Source organism: Gigantopelta aegis, chromosome 13, assembly GCF_016097555.1.
Source record: "Gigantopelta aegis isolate Gae_Host chromosome 13, Gae_host_genome, whole genome shotgun sequence".
NCBI lineage: Eukaryota > Metazoa > Mollusca > Gastropoda > Neomphalida > Peltospiridae > Gigantopelta > Gigantopelta aegis.
The window spans coordinates 7,514,623-7,532,057 of NC_054711.1; the positions used below are offsets into that span (position 1 = coordinate 7,514,623).

A 17,435-nucleotide genomic window follows, 5' to 3' on the forward strand; every position below is an offset into this window, starting at 1 on the left:
ATAGATGTTGGTATGAAATGCGTGCGTGCGTACGTGTGTGTGTATATATATATATATGAATGGTTCAAGTGAATAACGTATCAATGCCTATGAATAGATGTTGGTATGAAATGCGTGCGTGCGTGCGTGTGTATATATATATATATATGAATGGTTCAAGTGAATAACGTATCAATGCCTATGAATAGATGTTGGTATGAAATGCGTGCGTGCGTGCGTGTGTATATATATATATATATATGAATGGTTCAAGTGAATAACGTATCAATGCTATGAATAGATGTTGATATGAAATGCGTGGTGCGTGCGTGCGTGTGTATATATATTATATTATATGAATGGTTCAAGTGAATAACGTATCAATGCCTATGAATAGATGTTGGTATGAAATGCGTGCGTGCGTGCGTGTGTATATATATATATAATATGAATGGTTCAAGTGAATAACGTATCAATGCCTATGAATAGATGTTGATATGAAATGCGTGCGTGCGTGCGTGTGTGTGTATATATATATATATATGAATGGTTCAAGTGAATAACGTATCAATGCCTATGAATAGATGTTGGTATGAAATGCGTGCGTGCGTACGTGTGTGTGTATATATATATATATATGAATGGTTCAAGTGAATAACGTATCAATGCCTATGAATAGATGTTGGTATGAAATGCGTGCGTGCGTGCGTGTGTATATATATATATATATGAATGGTTCAAGTGAATAACGTATCAATGCCTATGAATAGATGTTGGTATGAAATGCGTGCGTGCGTACGTGTGTATATATATATATATGAATGGTTCAAGTGAATAACGTATCAATGCCTATGAATAGATGTTGGTATGAAATGCGTGCGTACGTACGTGTGTATATATATATATATGAATGGTTCAAGTGAATAACGTATCAATGCCTATGAATAGATGTTGGTATGAAATGCGTGCGTACGTACGTGTGTATATATATATATATGAATGGTTCAAGTGAATAACGTATCAATGCCTATGAATAGATGTTGGTATGAAATGCGTGCGTGCGTGCGTGTGTATATATATATATATGAATGGTTCAAGTGAATAACGTATCAATGCCTATGAATAGATGTTGGTATGAAATGCGTGTGTACGTACGTGTGTATATATATATATATATGAATGGTTCAAGTGAATAACGTATCAATGCCTATGAATAGATGTTGGTATGAAATGCGTGCGTGCGTGCGTGTGTATATATATATATATGAATGGTTCAAGTGAATAACGTATCAATGCCTATGAATAGATGTTGGTATGAAATGCGTGCGTGCGTGCGTGTGTATATATATATATATAATGGTTCAAGTGAATAACGTATCAATGCCTATGAATAGATGTTGGTATGAAATGCGTGCGTGCGTGCGTGTGTATATATATATATATGAATGGTTCAAGTGAATAACGTATCAATGCCTATGAATAGATGTTGGTATGAAATGCGTGCGTGCGTGCGTGTGTATATATATATATATATATGAATGGTTCAAGTGAATAACGTATCAATGCCTATGAATAGATGTTGGTATGAAATGCGTGCGTACGTACGTGTGTATATATATATATATGAATGGTTCAAGTGAATAACGTATCAATGCCTATGAATAGATGTTGGTATGAAATGCGTGCGTACGTACGTGTGTATATATATATATATGAATGGTTCAAGTGAATAACGTATCAATGCCTATGAATAGATGTTGGTATGAAATGCGTGCGTACGTACGTGTATATATATATATATGATGGTGGTTCAAGTGAATAACGTATCAATGCCTATGAATAGATGTTGGTATGAATGCGTGCGTGCGTACGTACGTGTGTATATATATATATATGAATGGTTCAAGTGAATAACGTATCAATGCCTATGAATAGATGTTGGTATGAAATGCGTGCGTGCGTACGTGTGTGTGTGTATATATATATATATGAATGGTTCAAGTGAATAACGTATCAATGCCTATGAATAGATGTTGGTATGAAATGCGTGCGTGCGTGCGTGCGTGCGTGCGTGCGTACGTGTGTATATATATATATATGAATGGTTCAAGTGAATAACGTATCAATGCCTATGAATAGATGTTGGTATGAAATGCGTGCGTGCGTGCGTGCGTGCGTACGTACGTACGTGTGTATATATATATATATGAATGGTTCAAGTGAATAACGTATGATGTCCAAAGAAATATCAGCATTATAAAGGTCACAATGGCATAAGAAAATAAAAGCTTTTAATTATTGTAGGCCCATGCTTGCTTAGGTGTAAATATTCCACGATTGGAGAGAGAGAGAGAGAGAGAGAGAGAGAGAGAGAGAGAGAGAGAGAGAGAGAGAGAGAGAGAGAGAGAGAGAGAGAGAGAGAGAGAGAGAGAGAGAGAGAGAGAGAGAGCGAGAGAGAGAGAGAGAGAGAGAGAGAGAGAGGGGAGTTAGAGAGAGAGAGAGAGGAGAAGAGAAAGAAGACAGACAGACAGACAGACAGACAGAAGAGAGAGAGACAGACAGACAGACAGACAGAAAGAGAGAGAGAGAGAGAGAGAGAGAGAGAGAGAGAGAGAGAGAGAGAGAGAGAGAGAGAGAGAGAGAGAGAGAGAGAGAGAGAGAGAGAGAGAGAGAGAGAGAGAGACAGACAGACAGACAGACAGACAGAGTGAGAGAGGGGGGCAGGGAGGGAGGGTGGGGATGGAGATCAAACACTAAATAAATACAAATAAATAAATTAAATTAAATTAAATTAATAAATGCAATATAATACAATAAATTAACAAACATACAAGCAATTATATTTCAAATATATAATTATTAGATGGTTTACGGTACTGGCCGCGTGTTAAACACGATATTGCTATGCTTAAGTTGCGATGTATTGGAGGGTTAATGTAGCAAAAGTAAGTTTAATTACCCGTTATCCAACGCTTCGGTGATCTGGTATCGAGTTTACGTCGCTGCTATAATATGTACAACAGTCCTTCGTTTGGAAAACAATACATATGATTACCGTGATCAAATTCGGAACCATTTAATCACTGTAAAGGTAATATTCGGATACGGCAGGAGCGGATCCAGATAATATTAACGGGGGTGTAAAGTTAAAGTTTGTTTTGTTTAACGACACCACTGGAGCACATTGATTTATTAATCATCAGCTATTACCAAATGTTTGACATCCAATAGCTTATGATTAATAAATCAATGTGCTCTAGTGGTGTTTAAACTAACTAACATTTTAACAATAAAATTGTCTAATATATTTGTTTTAATTACTAATACATTTGTAAAATAAAATTCAATAAAACATTTTTAAAATAAAATTATTTAATACATTTTAAAAATAAAATTGTCTAACATACTTTAAAAATAAAACTGTCTAACACATTTTTAAATTGTCTAATGTGTTTTTAAATAAATAGAGAATAACTAGTTAATGACGTCAGATATCTGCTTTATCCTGTGATGGTAAGAATGGGAAATTCCGCGAGGCAGATATCCGACGTTATAACTAGTTATTATCTTTATCCTGTAGATCATAAAAATTAAGGGGAGAAGCTATTATTTCTATTATTTCAGCCACACTGTACGATGATTTAGAGGTGAAATGAGCGATTTTGTAATGTAGCTATGCGTGTGACGTCACAAGAGTGACGTCAGAAGTCATATCCTGTAGTAGCAGGATTATGACTTTGCTTTATCCGTCATCATAATCTGCTAGTATACGTTTATGACTTTGCTTTATCCGTCATCATAATCTGTCAATTTAAAAATAAATCTACTTTCTTTAAATAAAATTTATTAATACATTTTTAGAATACAATTAATTAACACATTGTTTACCCCAAATGTAATAATACATTGTTTAAACAAAATTTAACAGTATAATAATTCGTTGTTTAAAATTTTAAAATTAAATATATAGTTTCAATGCAATTTTATAACACATTGTTTATATAAAACAATAATAATACATTGTTTAAATAAAATTTAATAATACAGTGTTTAAATAAAATTTAATTAATAGATTGTTTCAATAAAATTTAATAGTACATTTTAAAAATAACATTTGATAATACATTGTTTAAATAAAATGTAATAAATGCATCGTTTCAAATTTAGTAACACATTGTTTAAATAGATAATGCTACATGAGTGGCCGTTAGATAGCATTTGTGTTACAACAGGTTATTTTAAAAGTTATCTAATGAACAAAAGCGAGATGGGTACGCTTTAAAATAACAAATTGTAAGATAAATTGTATCTAATGGACAAAAATGTAGTATTCTATTTCTTACATATCCTCAAAAACATATTTTAAACGTCTTTTCCAACTAAAACTTATTTACAGCCCGTTGTCTTGTAGCTAAGTTACGATTCACAGACTCATCAGTTTCGTGTCAACTATACGTCACAGAACAATCTATTTCGATCGTGCTTGTTTTTCATTGGATGGTATGGCCGCCACGAATTGTGTTCTTAAAAGCAGAGCGTAAGAAATTAAACCAAAAACTGCAACAAAATATTTTCAATTTTCTAGTAGGAAATATAAATTGATTGAAAAATATTTTTTCCGTTTTTATGTTTCTTCGTGGTCTCTCTCTCTCTCTCTCTCTCTCTCTCTCTCTCTCTCTCTCTCTCTCTCTCTCTCTCTCTCTCTCTCTCTCTCTCTCTCTCTCTCTCTCTCTCTCTCTCTCTCTTGTTCTTGTTCTTGCTTCTTTGTCATTGTTGTTATTGTTTGTTTGTTGCTTTTGTTATTGTTGTTTTTATGGGGGTTTTCTGTAGTTGGTTTTGGGTTGGGTTTTTGGGGGTTTTTTGGTTTTTTGTTTGCTTGGGTTTTGTTTTGGGGTTGTTGTTGGGTTTTTTGGGGGGGTTGGGTTTTTTTTTTTGGGGGGGGGGTGTTTTTCTGTTTGTTTATTTTTGTTGTTGTTTGATGAATTGTTTGTTTATTAGGGTATGTTGATAAATATATAAACAGTCTACAGGATTTATTGTACTATGTATCTCGTCGCACAAGAGTGAATTTGATTGGAACCACGAACGTGTTTGCGTTCCGCATGAACAAAAAAACCCAATATGACAGATGATCCTACTTTCTATACACACTACTAGAGCACATCGATTAATTAATCATCGTCAATTGGATGTTCCTAACGACAAAGCAGTAATGAATTTTAAGAGTTCCAACTGGAAATAAGTTTGTTTTAGTTGTAGACACTTCGTATTTAAAAAGTAATAATAATAATAATAACTGATTCATTTGGCTATGGACAGATTTAGCATTGGATGTTACTTACTTACATATAGCTAGGGCAGTACATACCACGGTATTTGATAGATCAGTCGTGAGGCATTGATTGGAACGGCGGAAAACTCCGATCACAAATCAGGCGAGCGCTCTACCCACTGGGCTACAGTCCACCCCACTTTTAATCAAACGAATTCGACAGTTGGGCGTTCTTCCAGGAAAAACAATTTGTAACCAACTCAGCAGACTAAATGATTTGTGTATGTTTTTATTGTGAGTATTTGTTCCGTGAACAACAGTACTGCAGACAGAGTGGGGAAACAGGTGACTACCCGTGCGGATTTCTTACCGTGACGTTGCAGCGAGTTCACACCTGTACGGGTTGACAGGTAGGTGACAAAACAAGACAGAGAAAGGGAGATATCTGGACAAAAGACCAGATTCCAATATATAGTCAACAATTGGTTTCAGGTTTCACCAGTGTACAGTGCCAATTTCCAGTAGTCTATTTGATCATTTCGTTCATGATGAAAGTTAAACTAGCTGACCTTCTAAAAGTAATTCTGCTTAGTAAGTATTTCATTTATTACGATATAATTTAGTAAGCATGTTATATAATGCAATACTATGTGTGCTATTTGCAAGAGTTCGAAAACTGATTATGTTTTAGTATTTATTTATTTATTTATTTATTGCGATTCAATTTAGTATACATGTTATATAATGAAATAAAATATGTGCTATTTGCAACAATTGTAAAACTGATCCTGGTTTAGTATTTGATTTAATTTAGTACGCATGTTATATATATATATAATGTAATACTATGTGTTAATTGCAATAATTTTAAAGTGATTATATTTTAGTATTTGATTTATTCATTATGATTCAATAATCAGTTTAGTACGCATGGTACATAATGCAATGCTATATGTGCTATTTGCAACAATTCTGAAACTGATTATGTTTTAGTATTCGTTTATTGCGATTCAGTTTCGTATACATGTTATATAATGCAATACTATGTGCTATTTGCAACAAATTTAAAACTGATTCTATTTAGTAAGTATTTTATTTATTAATTACGGTTTAATTTAGTATACATATTATATAATACAATACCATGTGCTCTTTCAATAATTCTAAAACTAATTCTGTTTCATTCTAGTATTCATGTTATATAATAAATACTACGGTATGTGTTATTTGCAGTACTTTTAAAGTGATTCTATATTAGTATTTTATTTGTTACGATTCAATTAAGTATTCATATTATATAATGCAATATTATTGTATGTGTTATTTGCAATACTGCCTTATTTACAATAATTCTAAAACTGATTTTATTAATTTTCGTAAGTATTTGATTTATTATGATTCCATGATTCTAAAATTTATTATGTTTAGTAAGTATTTGATTTATTACGATTCAATAATTTTAAAACTGATTATGTTTAGTTAGTATTTGATTTATTACGATAATTCTAAAATTGATTATGTTTAGTATTTAATTTATTATGATTCAATGATTCTAAAATTGATTATGCTTAGTAAGTATTTTATTTATTACGATTCATTATAGTACGCATGTGATCCATAGGAGCCCTGTTAAGATAATGCTAATCCAACTTCTGAGATGAATGCTGGAGATATTGCTGCCACTTGCAGACTTATTCAGGTTCCAATGTACCAAATAAATTCCTACAGCCGATAATGTTAATGTCTATTAATAAAACTGATATAAGCAGCGTATTAACAAACCCGGACACCAATAAAAACTGTGGCACCTCTACCTTCAAGAAAATGGGGGGGGGGGGGGGGGGGGGGGGGGGGGGGGGGGGGGGGGGGGGGGTCACATACCATTTAAGAGATTTAATTAATGTTTTTATTAGCAACCCTCATTTTTGCTGAAAATCGCAGTTCCATTTTGGGGGGTACCCTGCACTAGTTTCAACCTGTGGTGTATACTGCATAACAACTGTATAACAAATAAAAGTGAATTTATTTATTGTCAATGGATAATAGTATTTGCACAAATAATCAATGTCACATATTACTTCCAATCACACCCACAGCCGTTCTTACTCCGTAAATATTTGACCGACCTTTGACCCGGAACTTTCTTCTTTGGTACAATGCAAACTATATTTTCAGCGGGTAGTTGGTGGGGAAGAAAGCCTTCACGGGTCTAAATCAAGAAACAATTAAAGAGAAGAAGTTTGTTTTGTTTGACGACACCACTAGAGCACATTGATTAATGAATCATCGGCTATTGGATGTCAAACATTTGACTCGTAGTCAACAGAGGAGACCCGCTACATTTTCTTAATGCAGCAAGGGATCTTTTATGTGCACTTTACCACAGACAGGAAAGCACATACCACGATCTTTGATCAGTTGAGGTGCACTGATTGGAACGAGAAAAACAAATAAAGAGAGAAGAAATCACTGAAATTTTGGAATGACCACATCAGTCATTGAACGAATGAATCAAATGATGTTTCTTTTTAAATAATAAAATGTATTACCTTTTATTAACTTCCACAGGTTGCCAAGCATGCGCACTGTACTCACCACAAAACTCCTTCCTGTTGAGGCGAGATTTGTTCAATAATTACTCCCAGTTAGATCGGCCCAAGTCTGTCACTAAAATCAAAGTTTTGTTTCATCTGATCACCATCAACGATTTGGTAAGACCATATTAAGTTAATTTGTATTTATTTATTTATTTATGTATTTACTTACTTACTTACTTACTTACTTATTTACTTACTTTTTTATTTATTTACTTACTTATTTATTTACTTACTTATATACTTACATACATACTTACTTACATATATATTTATTCATTCATTCATTCATTTATTTACTTACTTACTTTCCTTCCTTCCGTTAATATTTACCTTTTATGACACCCACTAGCATGTGTATTTTTGTGCTGGGGTGTCATTAAACATTCATCCATACATTCATTCATTTATTTACTTTCCTTCCTTCCTTCCCTCCATATTTATTTATTTATTCATTCATTCATTCGTTCATTCGTTCGTTCGTTCGTTCGTTCGTTCCTTCCTTCCTTCTTTCCTTCCTTCCTTCCTTCCTTCCTTCTTTCCTTCTTTCATTCATTCACTTACTTACTTACTTACTTACCTTCCTTCCGTCCATATTTACTTACTATCTTACTTATTTATTTATTTCTAAACATCAACAATAATTGCGTGGGTGAAAAGGATAAACAGCCAATTCTGGATTTCAACCCTAGATATAATATTGTTTGATTTTAATGTTAATCTGAATTTACAAACATGATGGAAAAAAAAGAAAAGAAAAAACCATCTCAGAAGTATTTCTTTTAAAAATATCGATAATTTTCTGTCCTGTTACGTGTTTCTGCTCTGTTGTTTCAGAATACACGTGCGATGTCGTTCTCAGTGACTGGATGGTTCTTTATGGTAAATATCTATTTATCACTCATCTCTGCAGTGTCTGCCTGGTTTGTATTAAAACATTCCCCTTCAGTGAAAAAAATCAGTAAAAATTACCAAATGTTTGACATCCAATAGACGATGATTAATTAATCAATGTGCTCTAGTGGTGTCGTTAAACAAAACAAACGTAAACTTTCCGCCAAGGTTTGGTGGGAAGGGGGGGGGGGGGTGGTGCTGGACGTAGCCAAGAGGTAAAGCGCTCGCCTGATGCGCGATCAGTCTAGGATCGATCCCTGTCGGTGGGATCATTGGGCTATTTCTCGTTCTAGCCAGTGCTCCATGACTGGTATATCAGAGGCCGTGGTATGTGCTATCCTGTCTGTGGGATAGTATATATAAAAGGTCCATTGCTACTAACAGACAAATTCGAAGACTATATGTCAATATTACCAAATGTTTGACATCCAAAAACCTATCGTTAATAAATCAATGTGCTCTAATGGTGTCGTTAAACAAAACAAGCTTTAAATTTCCACCGTCTTGTGGGGCGGGACGTAGCCCAGTGGTAAAGCGCTTGTCTAATGCGCGGTCGATCTGGGATCCCCGTCGGTGGGCCCATTGGTTTATTTCTCGCTCAAGCTCAAGCGTGCCTTGTGAGATATAATTGCAAACTTCACTCGATGAGATATAAATCATATTTGACAAAAAACATGAAATATCCTCTATGTATACAATATATACTACAGAGCTTCGTTAAATAAAAACAATCTTCTTCTTCTCCATATTCCACCAGATTTGGCAAGATTCTCGTCTGTCGTGGGACAGCACAGTGTACAACGACATCGGCTACGTGTACGCCTCCGAGAACGAGATCTGGACTCCGCCCATCATCGTGGACAACTCGTAAGTAACTCGTGCCGTCGTCGTAGCAGTAGTCACTCGCACGAAAAGGGGGCGGCGTGTACGCTACTTCAGTGGCAAAGCTGTGGTGCGGTGGGTCGCAAGATTGGCCGCTGTAGACATAAGCGTACGAGACAGTGGGGCAGGGGGCAACTGCGCCCCCAGTGCTGTAGCAAAACCTCAAATTCGGGCAAATATTATACAGATATTCGGGGGAAATGTGTTAACCTGAGATCTTTTTACAATATATTTCCATCATACTACCTTCAAAATTAGTTGCAATCCATCTAAAAATGCGCAGTTATTAATTTGCAATCTTATATAGCTGTTTGGCAGTCATTCTATTTATGAATAAACGTTGTTATCCAGATTCGGGCATTCTCGTTTAATTGGGACAAAAACCAGCCTGACCCTTACAAAAACCAGCCTGACCCTTACAAAACTGAGAGCTCGTACTCCTACGGCTGTCTATAAACTCATTGGGGCTTTCTAACCAGAGCACCACAACCAATTAAAGGCCGTGGTATGTGCTTTCCTACCTGTGGTAAAGTGCATATAAAAGATCCCTTGATACATTAGTAAAAATGTCGCCTGAGGTGCTTGCATCGCAGGATCGAACCACCTTGGTGGATCAATTGAACTGATTGGGTTGGCCGTGGTATGTGCTATCCTGTCCGTGGTAAAGTGCATATAAAAGATCCCTTGCTACATTAGTAAAAATGTTGCCTGAGGTGCATGCGTCGCAGGATCGAACCACCTGGGTGGCTCCATTGATGCTGATTGGTGTTTCCTCGTTCCCTCCAGTGTATCACAACTGGACAAATGTCGTGGTATGTACTATCCTGTATGTGGGAAAATGTATGTAAAAGATCCCTTGCTACTAATGGAAGTTATCTCTAACAGTAAATGTCAAAATTACCAAATGTTTGACATGCAATAGCTGATGATTAATAAATCAGTGTGCTCTAGTGGTGTCGCTAAACAAAACAAACTTTATATCGCTGTGTATTAGCTGACTCTGTGAACAAGCCGACCTCTTAGTTTGCCCCTCAATATCTGGTACAAAAAGGTTGGTATGATGTATAAGCTAGACAAAACAAACTTTAGTAAAAATGTAGTGGGTTTCGTCTGATGACTGTGTCAGAATTACGAAATGTAACATTCACAGAAGAGGTATTAAAAGTAATTGAAACGAAATAAATGCTCAACCCCACTTATAATAGATGCGTAGTTGTCATAATTTTAAAATCCTTCTCATTTTCATTTCAACTTATGTTCGTGCTTATACCCAATTAACGTTCAAGCACAAATCCTTCTCAGATTCACGTAATTTTAACCGATTGTGTAATACCTAATATTATTCACTTATTGTATATATGTATTTAACCGACTGTGTAATACCTAATATTATTCACTTATTGTATATATGTGTTTTTGTTCTGTCCACTGATTGTATTTCTGTATACATGTATTTATATAATTTAACTATTCATATACTACATTATTTACTATTTAATGTTCTCCTGTAAACCCTGTCCTGTCTTGTCACATATTGTATTATGTATTTGTTCATGTTTCCCCATATTATGCCGTTGGCTAACGGTCTGGGTGTAATGAAGTTCTGTTCTGTTCTGTTCTGAAAGTTGATCGATTGATGTAAACCGATTATAACCGATGATCGATAATGAAAATCGATTCTCAACATTGGTGTAACGTATCTCACTGGTATAATAATAATATGGTATTTGTACAGGCGGCGCTCATTGACTAGAGAACAACGTTTTATTAAGTACCGCACTGGATACTTTGAAAGGGGTGGGACGTAGCCCAGTGGTGACAGCGGGTTTCCTCCCTCAGTATTTGTGTGGTTCTTAACCACTAACCATGAAGTAGATGAGTTCTTATCGAGTTATGATACACACACTAGTCAAACATCATGTACTGCATTAGATCATGACATTACTGAAAAAGAAATCGTCATTGCGATTAAAGGGTTACAGAAGAACAAAGCCTGTGGTTATGATCATATTTTAAATGAGTATCTTATAAATTGTAAAGATGTTTTGATGCCATGTCTACTTTTATTGTTTAATAATGTTTTTAAATCTGGTCACTATCCTCAGTCTTGGTCAGTTGGCTGTATTGTTCCTGTTTTTAAAAAAGGAAATACAAATGATACTGACAATTACAGGGGCATTACATTAGTCAGTTGTTTGGGTAAACTTTTTACTTCTATTTTAAACAAAAGATTGCTAGATTACGACTTAGATAATGATATCATTACTGACGCCCAACTAGGATTCAGAAACCAAATGTCTACTATAGATGCCATTTTTATCTTACAACATTTAATACATAGAACACTAAAGAATCGAACACGTTTATATTGTTGCTTTGTAGATTACAAAAAAGCTTTTGATTTTATTAACAGACAAAACTTGTGGTTCAAACTAATTCAACAAGGTATCGAAGGAAGAATGTTAGCTATTATACGATCTTTATATAATGATGTTAAATGTTGTGTAAAATACAATAATGAACTTTCTGATTTTTTTATGTGCCAGAACGGTTTATTTCAGGGTGAGGTTTTGTCACCAATATTATTTTCTATGTATGTTAACGATTGCGAAATGCACCTACTATCAGATAATTGTCCATATGTTGATATACAAATGTTAAATATATTTCTAATAATGTATGCCGATGATATGGTGCTTCTAGCTGAAACACCCGAAGGATTGCAAAAAATGCTTGATTCAATATCTAATTATACAAGTAAATGGGATTTAACAGTAAATACAACTAAGACCCAAATTATTGTTTTTAGAAATGGAGGCAAACTTCGAGATAATGAGAAGTGGTTTTATAATGGTTGTCAACTAGAGGTTGTCAATGAATTTAATTACCTTGGTATTTTATTTTATTATAACGGAAAATTTAGTAGGACACAAAAAAGAGCAGCGGAACAAGGTCGTAAAGCTTTATTCTCAATTCATAACGTATGTAAAAATAATTATTTTAATATTGAAACAATGCTATCTGTATTTGATACCTATGTCAACAGTGTTCTTAGTTATGGATCGGAAGTATGGGGTTTCCACCCTGGCCAAGACGTTGAAAAGATTCATTTACAATTTTGTAAAAAGTTACTGGGTGTACGGAACGGGACATGTATGATTTTAATGTAGTGAATTAGGAAGATTTCCATTGTATATTATTAGAAAACTAAGAATTTTTAAATACTGGATCAAACTACGTAATACTAATAACTGCATATTAATGGCTATATATGAGGAAATGGATCAGCTTGATAACAATTGGTTAATGGATGTTAAACAGGAACTAAATGCACTTGGTTTAAATTATATATGGAGTCTAACGGAAGTTGATAATAATACTTACAGTGTAATTAAGCAAAGATTGTGTGATGTGTTCAAGCAACAATCTTACAATAGAATAACAGCAACGTCAAAAGGTAATTTGTATAAATATTTATTAACTGAATTTAAATTGCAAAGTTATCTTACAAAACCGTTGGACGTTACACAATTGAAAGAAATTACAAAATTTAGACTCTGCGCCCATAAATTAAATATAGAATTTGGTAGATACAGAAACATTGAAAGATCAGAAAGATTATGTACAGTATGTAATACAAATGAAGTAGAAGATGAGTACCATTTCATTCTACAATGTCCAAGATACAATGATATAAGAACACAATTTATAAAACAATATTATTATAAACGTCCAAGTGTTTTCAAGCTTATACAACTTTTAAGAATTGACAATAATAAAGATCTTAATAACCTTGGGAAATATTTACAACGGGCAAATAAGGTAAGAAATGAACTAGTGGAATAAAGACGTAATGCTAATAGTGATGTACAATGTAGTGCATCATACATGTGTATCCCGGTAGCACCTCAAGTGTTTAACAGTTTCTCTTATGTAATAACGACCTATATCTTTATGTGATATAAGTCAGCAGTACTGTGATACTTTGTATTATATATGTCTATAATGTTAAATCACTCTCCACCATTATCCTGTACATTAGTGTGTACATATCTGTATAATATATGCTATATTGTTTGTATGATGCTGATGAGCTGTAAAACTTAAGGCAATAAAAGGAACTTGAAATAACATGTGTTGAGTGCGTCGTTAAATAAACCATTTCCTTCCTTTAGTCCGGGCTTTCAACCCTGTACCTACCAGCCTGTAGTCCGATGGCTTAACCACGATGTCACCGAAGCCGGTACTAGATGACAATGTTTTATTAAGTACTGGTTACATAACAGCTGCAATACGCTGTTTTTCCGCGCACACTCAATGTAAACATCTAGTACTGTCTGGTATGTGCTTTCATTATTTGTACGATACCGTATTATATTCTTACTGTCATCTCTACAACCGGTAGTAATTATTATTATTATTATTTTTTTTGGTACCACAGCGTGAACGATCTTCGCGTCATCAGCGACAAACGGATTCCCATACGAGTGAACGCCAAGGGTAAAGTTCACTGGAACCCGCCCGGCATCTACCTAACCCAGTGCGATATTGCCATCACCTACTACCCGTTCGACACCCAGCACTGCACCATCGTCCTCAGAACCGTCGGCTACACCCTCCGCGAGGTCAATCTCACCGTCTTCGGAGACGGCATCAACGCCGTGGGCTACGAGACGAACGGCGAGTGGGACTTGATCGCGACGTCGGCGTACCGCTTCGAACTGAGCGACGACAACGATCTGGAGACGTACTCGAGCGTCGCCGTGTCCTTCACCTTGAAGAGGCGCCCGCTGTATTATGGGATCAACATCATACTTCCGACGTTCGTGTTGTCGGTGCTGTCGGCGGTCGTGTTCGTCGTTCCGGTGGATTCCGGAGAGAAGATGGGCTACTCGCTGACCGTGCTGCTGTCCATCACGGTCTTCTTGACCATCGTGTCCAGCTCCATGCCCACCACGTCACAGAACACGTCAATAATGGGTACGTGTTTATATATATATATATATATATATATATATATATATATATATATATATATATATATATATATATATATATATATATAGTTCGACAAAAGTCGTGTGTCTTCGTAATTTATCGTAAATGTAGTTCGAGACATTTCGGTTCCTTTCTGTTTATTTTAACTTTTTGTCGTGCTTATATCCAATTAAGGTTCAAGCACGCTGTCCTTGGCACACACTTCAGCTATCTGGGATGTCTGTCCAGGACAGTGGGTTAGTTGTTAGTGGTTATTGAGAGAGAAGAGTGTGTAGTGGTCTTACACCTACCCATTGAGTCGTTAAAACTTGCTCTAGGTACGTATATAGTTAGTTTGAAAAAAGTCGTTTGTTCTTGTGATTTATCGTGTATATAGTTCGAGACAGAGAGATAGGAGGAAGAGGGGAGGGTGGGGGAGGAGAGAGAGAATAGGTGGGAGACAGAGATCTAGATAGACGTGAGGGGGGGGGGGGCGGGAGTACAGACAGAGATAGGGGCAGAGAGAGCGTCTGAGTTACAGATGCTCTTATATAACTTCTGGCCCATTTAAAAGTTAGCTTTTCAATAATTTTAATACCGATAGGGGCAAAATGGAGGAATGGCACTGCTCCGACGGGCCTGCAGCCTTAGACTTGATGCATCATCAAGACATTATTTTTTATTATTATTATTATTTTAATTTGTTGGGGGGTGGGTGGGGGTGGTGGGAGGGGGGTGCGGCACTGGTACACATTAATAAAGAATTCTGTGGGTTTTTTTCAGCTATATACATCTCGGTGGTTCTCCTTCTAAGCGGGACCTCCGTTATTCTAACCACTTTGGTTCTCGGCCTCTACTTTCGGGACGAAAATCGGCCAGTCCCCACCTTCGTACAGGCTCTCACTAACTGCTGGCTCGTTCGATTGTCGTGCTTCAGGAAATGCCACCCGTCAGCCAAGGTCAAGGACGTCGGTGATTTTCCCAGGAACAATAACGGAAGTGATGCAGCCTCCGGTGTGAAACACACGTTGCCGGAGACTCCTCCAAGCGGGTCTGACAAGGCTGTGACTTGGAAAGATGTTTCCAAGGCGCTGGATGCGTTTTGTTTCAGACTGCATCTGTTTGTGTACATCGTGTTCACTGTCGTCATTTTCGTCTGCATGAGCTAACAGCAGACGACAATTATTTATAGTCCGTCCCATCCTTTTACAGTGCTGTCCGGTGTATCGGCGCACCTAAGCATTAAAAGACCATTTTCTTTGTGAACACTGTGAAATACTCAATAAAATTTGTCTTTCACCAATGAAGCAGTGCATAATCTGAGATACACTACAAATTGTTTTATATCTGTAGTAAATAAACATTTTAAAATTGTGCATAAATGTAGGCACCCCCTTGTATCCAAAATGATTTGCATGTCCGGTAATTCAGCGCAGTAGATGTGGATCGGTGACCCCGCTATTTATAGTCCGCCAATGACCTCACTTTGTAGTCCATAAACGCTACACTATTGTCCCAGGATTATTTTAGACTGGTTTTAACATTCTTAATATCAATAAGGTTAAACTACTTCGCGTTTATATACACGAAAACACTGAATGATTGTTTTTCAAATTATAATATAATTATTGATAATTCTAACAATGTTTAATTGTACCTTTAACAATAAATATGTTGATACTTGATTAGCCATTGAAAAAGGAACTGAGCTTTAATTCGCTAAAAACACTGACAATGTGGCAACTTCCTTTAACTTTCTTTTTACGTCAAACAAACTGAAATTATTTACAATTTTTTTATTTTTATAAAAGGATGGGACGGACTATAGGTAGATAACAACCTTTGTAATACCAGTCATCCTACACTGGTCGGAATGAGAAATAGCTCAATGGACCCCACCGACGGGGATCGATCCTAGAACCAACAGCGTATAAGGCGAGCATTTCACCACTGGGCTACGTCCCACCCCTATCTCCAGATTATTTCCAGATTTCATCGCTGGGGTAAGGTGAAATCTTACAATCAATTCGCATTAAACTGTTGTCATCATATTAAAACTGATGAGAAAATATAGATTTTTTAACAGTCAAAACATTTTTTTTTTTTTTTTGGTGTTTTGTTTTACATAATATGGAAGGCAAAAATTCAAGCATGTTTTGTGCACTTTTAATTGCAAAGTAGTCTTCAAAGGCTTCTGTCTTCACCATTTTTTAAATCGATATTTAAACTCTAAATAAATATAGCTGCAAGTAGGCCTATTAACACCTTATTTTATAGTACTTTTGTAGAAGACCACAGTTGTTTGTGAATCTTCAGCTGATGACGCCATATAACCGTAAAACAATGTGTTGAGTGCGTCGTTAAATAAAACATTTCTTTCTTTCTTTCTTATGCATGCCAGCCCCTGGCATCCTAAATGGCCATCTATGGTTGAAAAATAAACCAACATACAGGTATTTTTAGTCTCAAGGAAATTACAAAAAAAGTTGTAATTATAAAGATGACTTATTTTAAATATTTTTAGTTAAATGTGTGTGTTACTTTAATCATGTGTCAAAAGTGCATGATTTTGTGTGCCTTTTTGACGATGTCCACACCCATACAAACCACACCTAAGCGAGGGTTGGCGGATATCACGTGTATATATACGCAAACTTTGCTCATCAAACCTTATAAAACCCTTTATTTGAATAAAGGTTTAGATATTGAATTAGGAGATAAACATCATCTGCCGTCAGATTGGAGGTAGTTTATCGTGCATTTAACACCGCTAAATAACATTTCAAACCGAACGCGTTACCCTAACCCTAACCCTAACCCTAACCCTAATCCTAGCA

At 35.7% G+C, this 17,435-nt stretch overlaps 1 protein-coding gene across 1 annotated transcript; it reads left to right on the forward strand.

The window, feature by feature from the left end:
• The first annotated feature begins 2,897 nt into the window (after nucleotides 1-2,897).
• LOC121387657 (neuronal acetylcholine receptor subunit alpha-7-like) lies at nucleotides 2,898-15,767 on the forward strand. The gene is made up of 7 exons (XM_041518844.1): nucleotides 2,898-2,924; nucleotides 5,551-5,647; nucleotides 7,820-7,962; nucleotides 8,683-8,727; nucleotides 9,497-9,606; nucleotides 14,063-14,601; nucleotides 15,382-15,767. Exons 1-7 carry the CDS (start codon nucleotides 2,898-2,900, stop codon nucleotides 15,765-15,767), a joined length of 1,347 nt encoding a protein of 448 aa, XP_041374778.1.
• The last annotated feature ends 1,668 nt before the right edge of the window (nucleotides 15,768-17,435 follow it).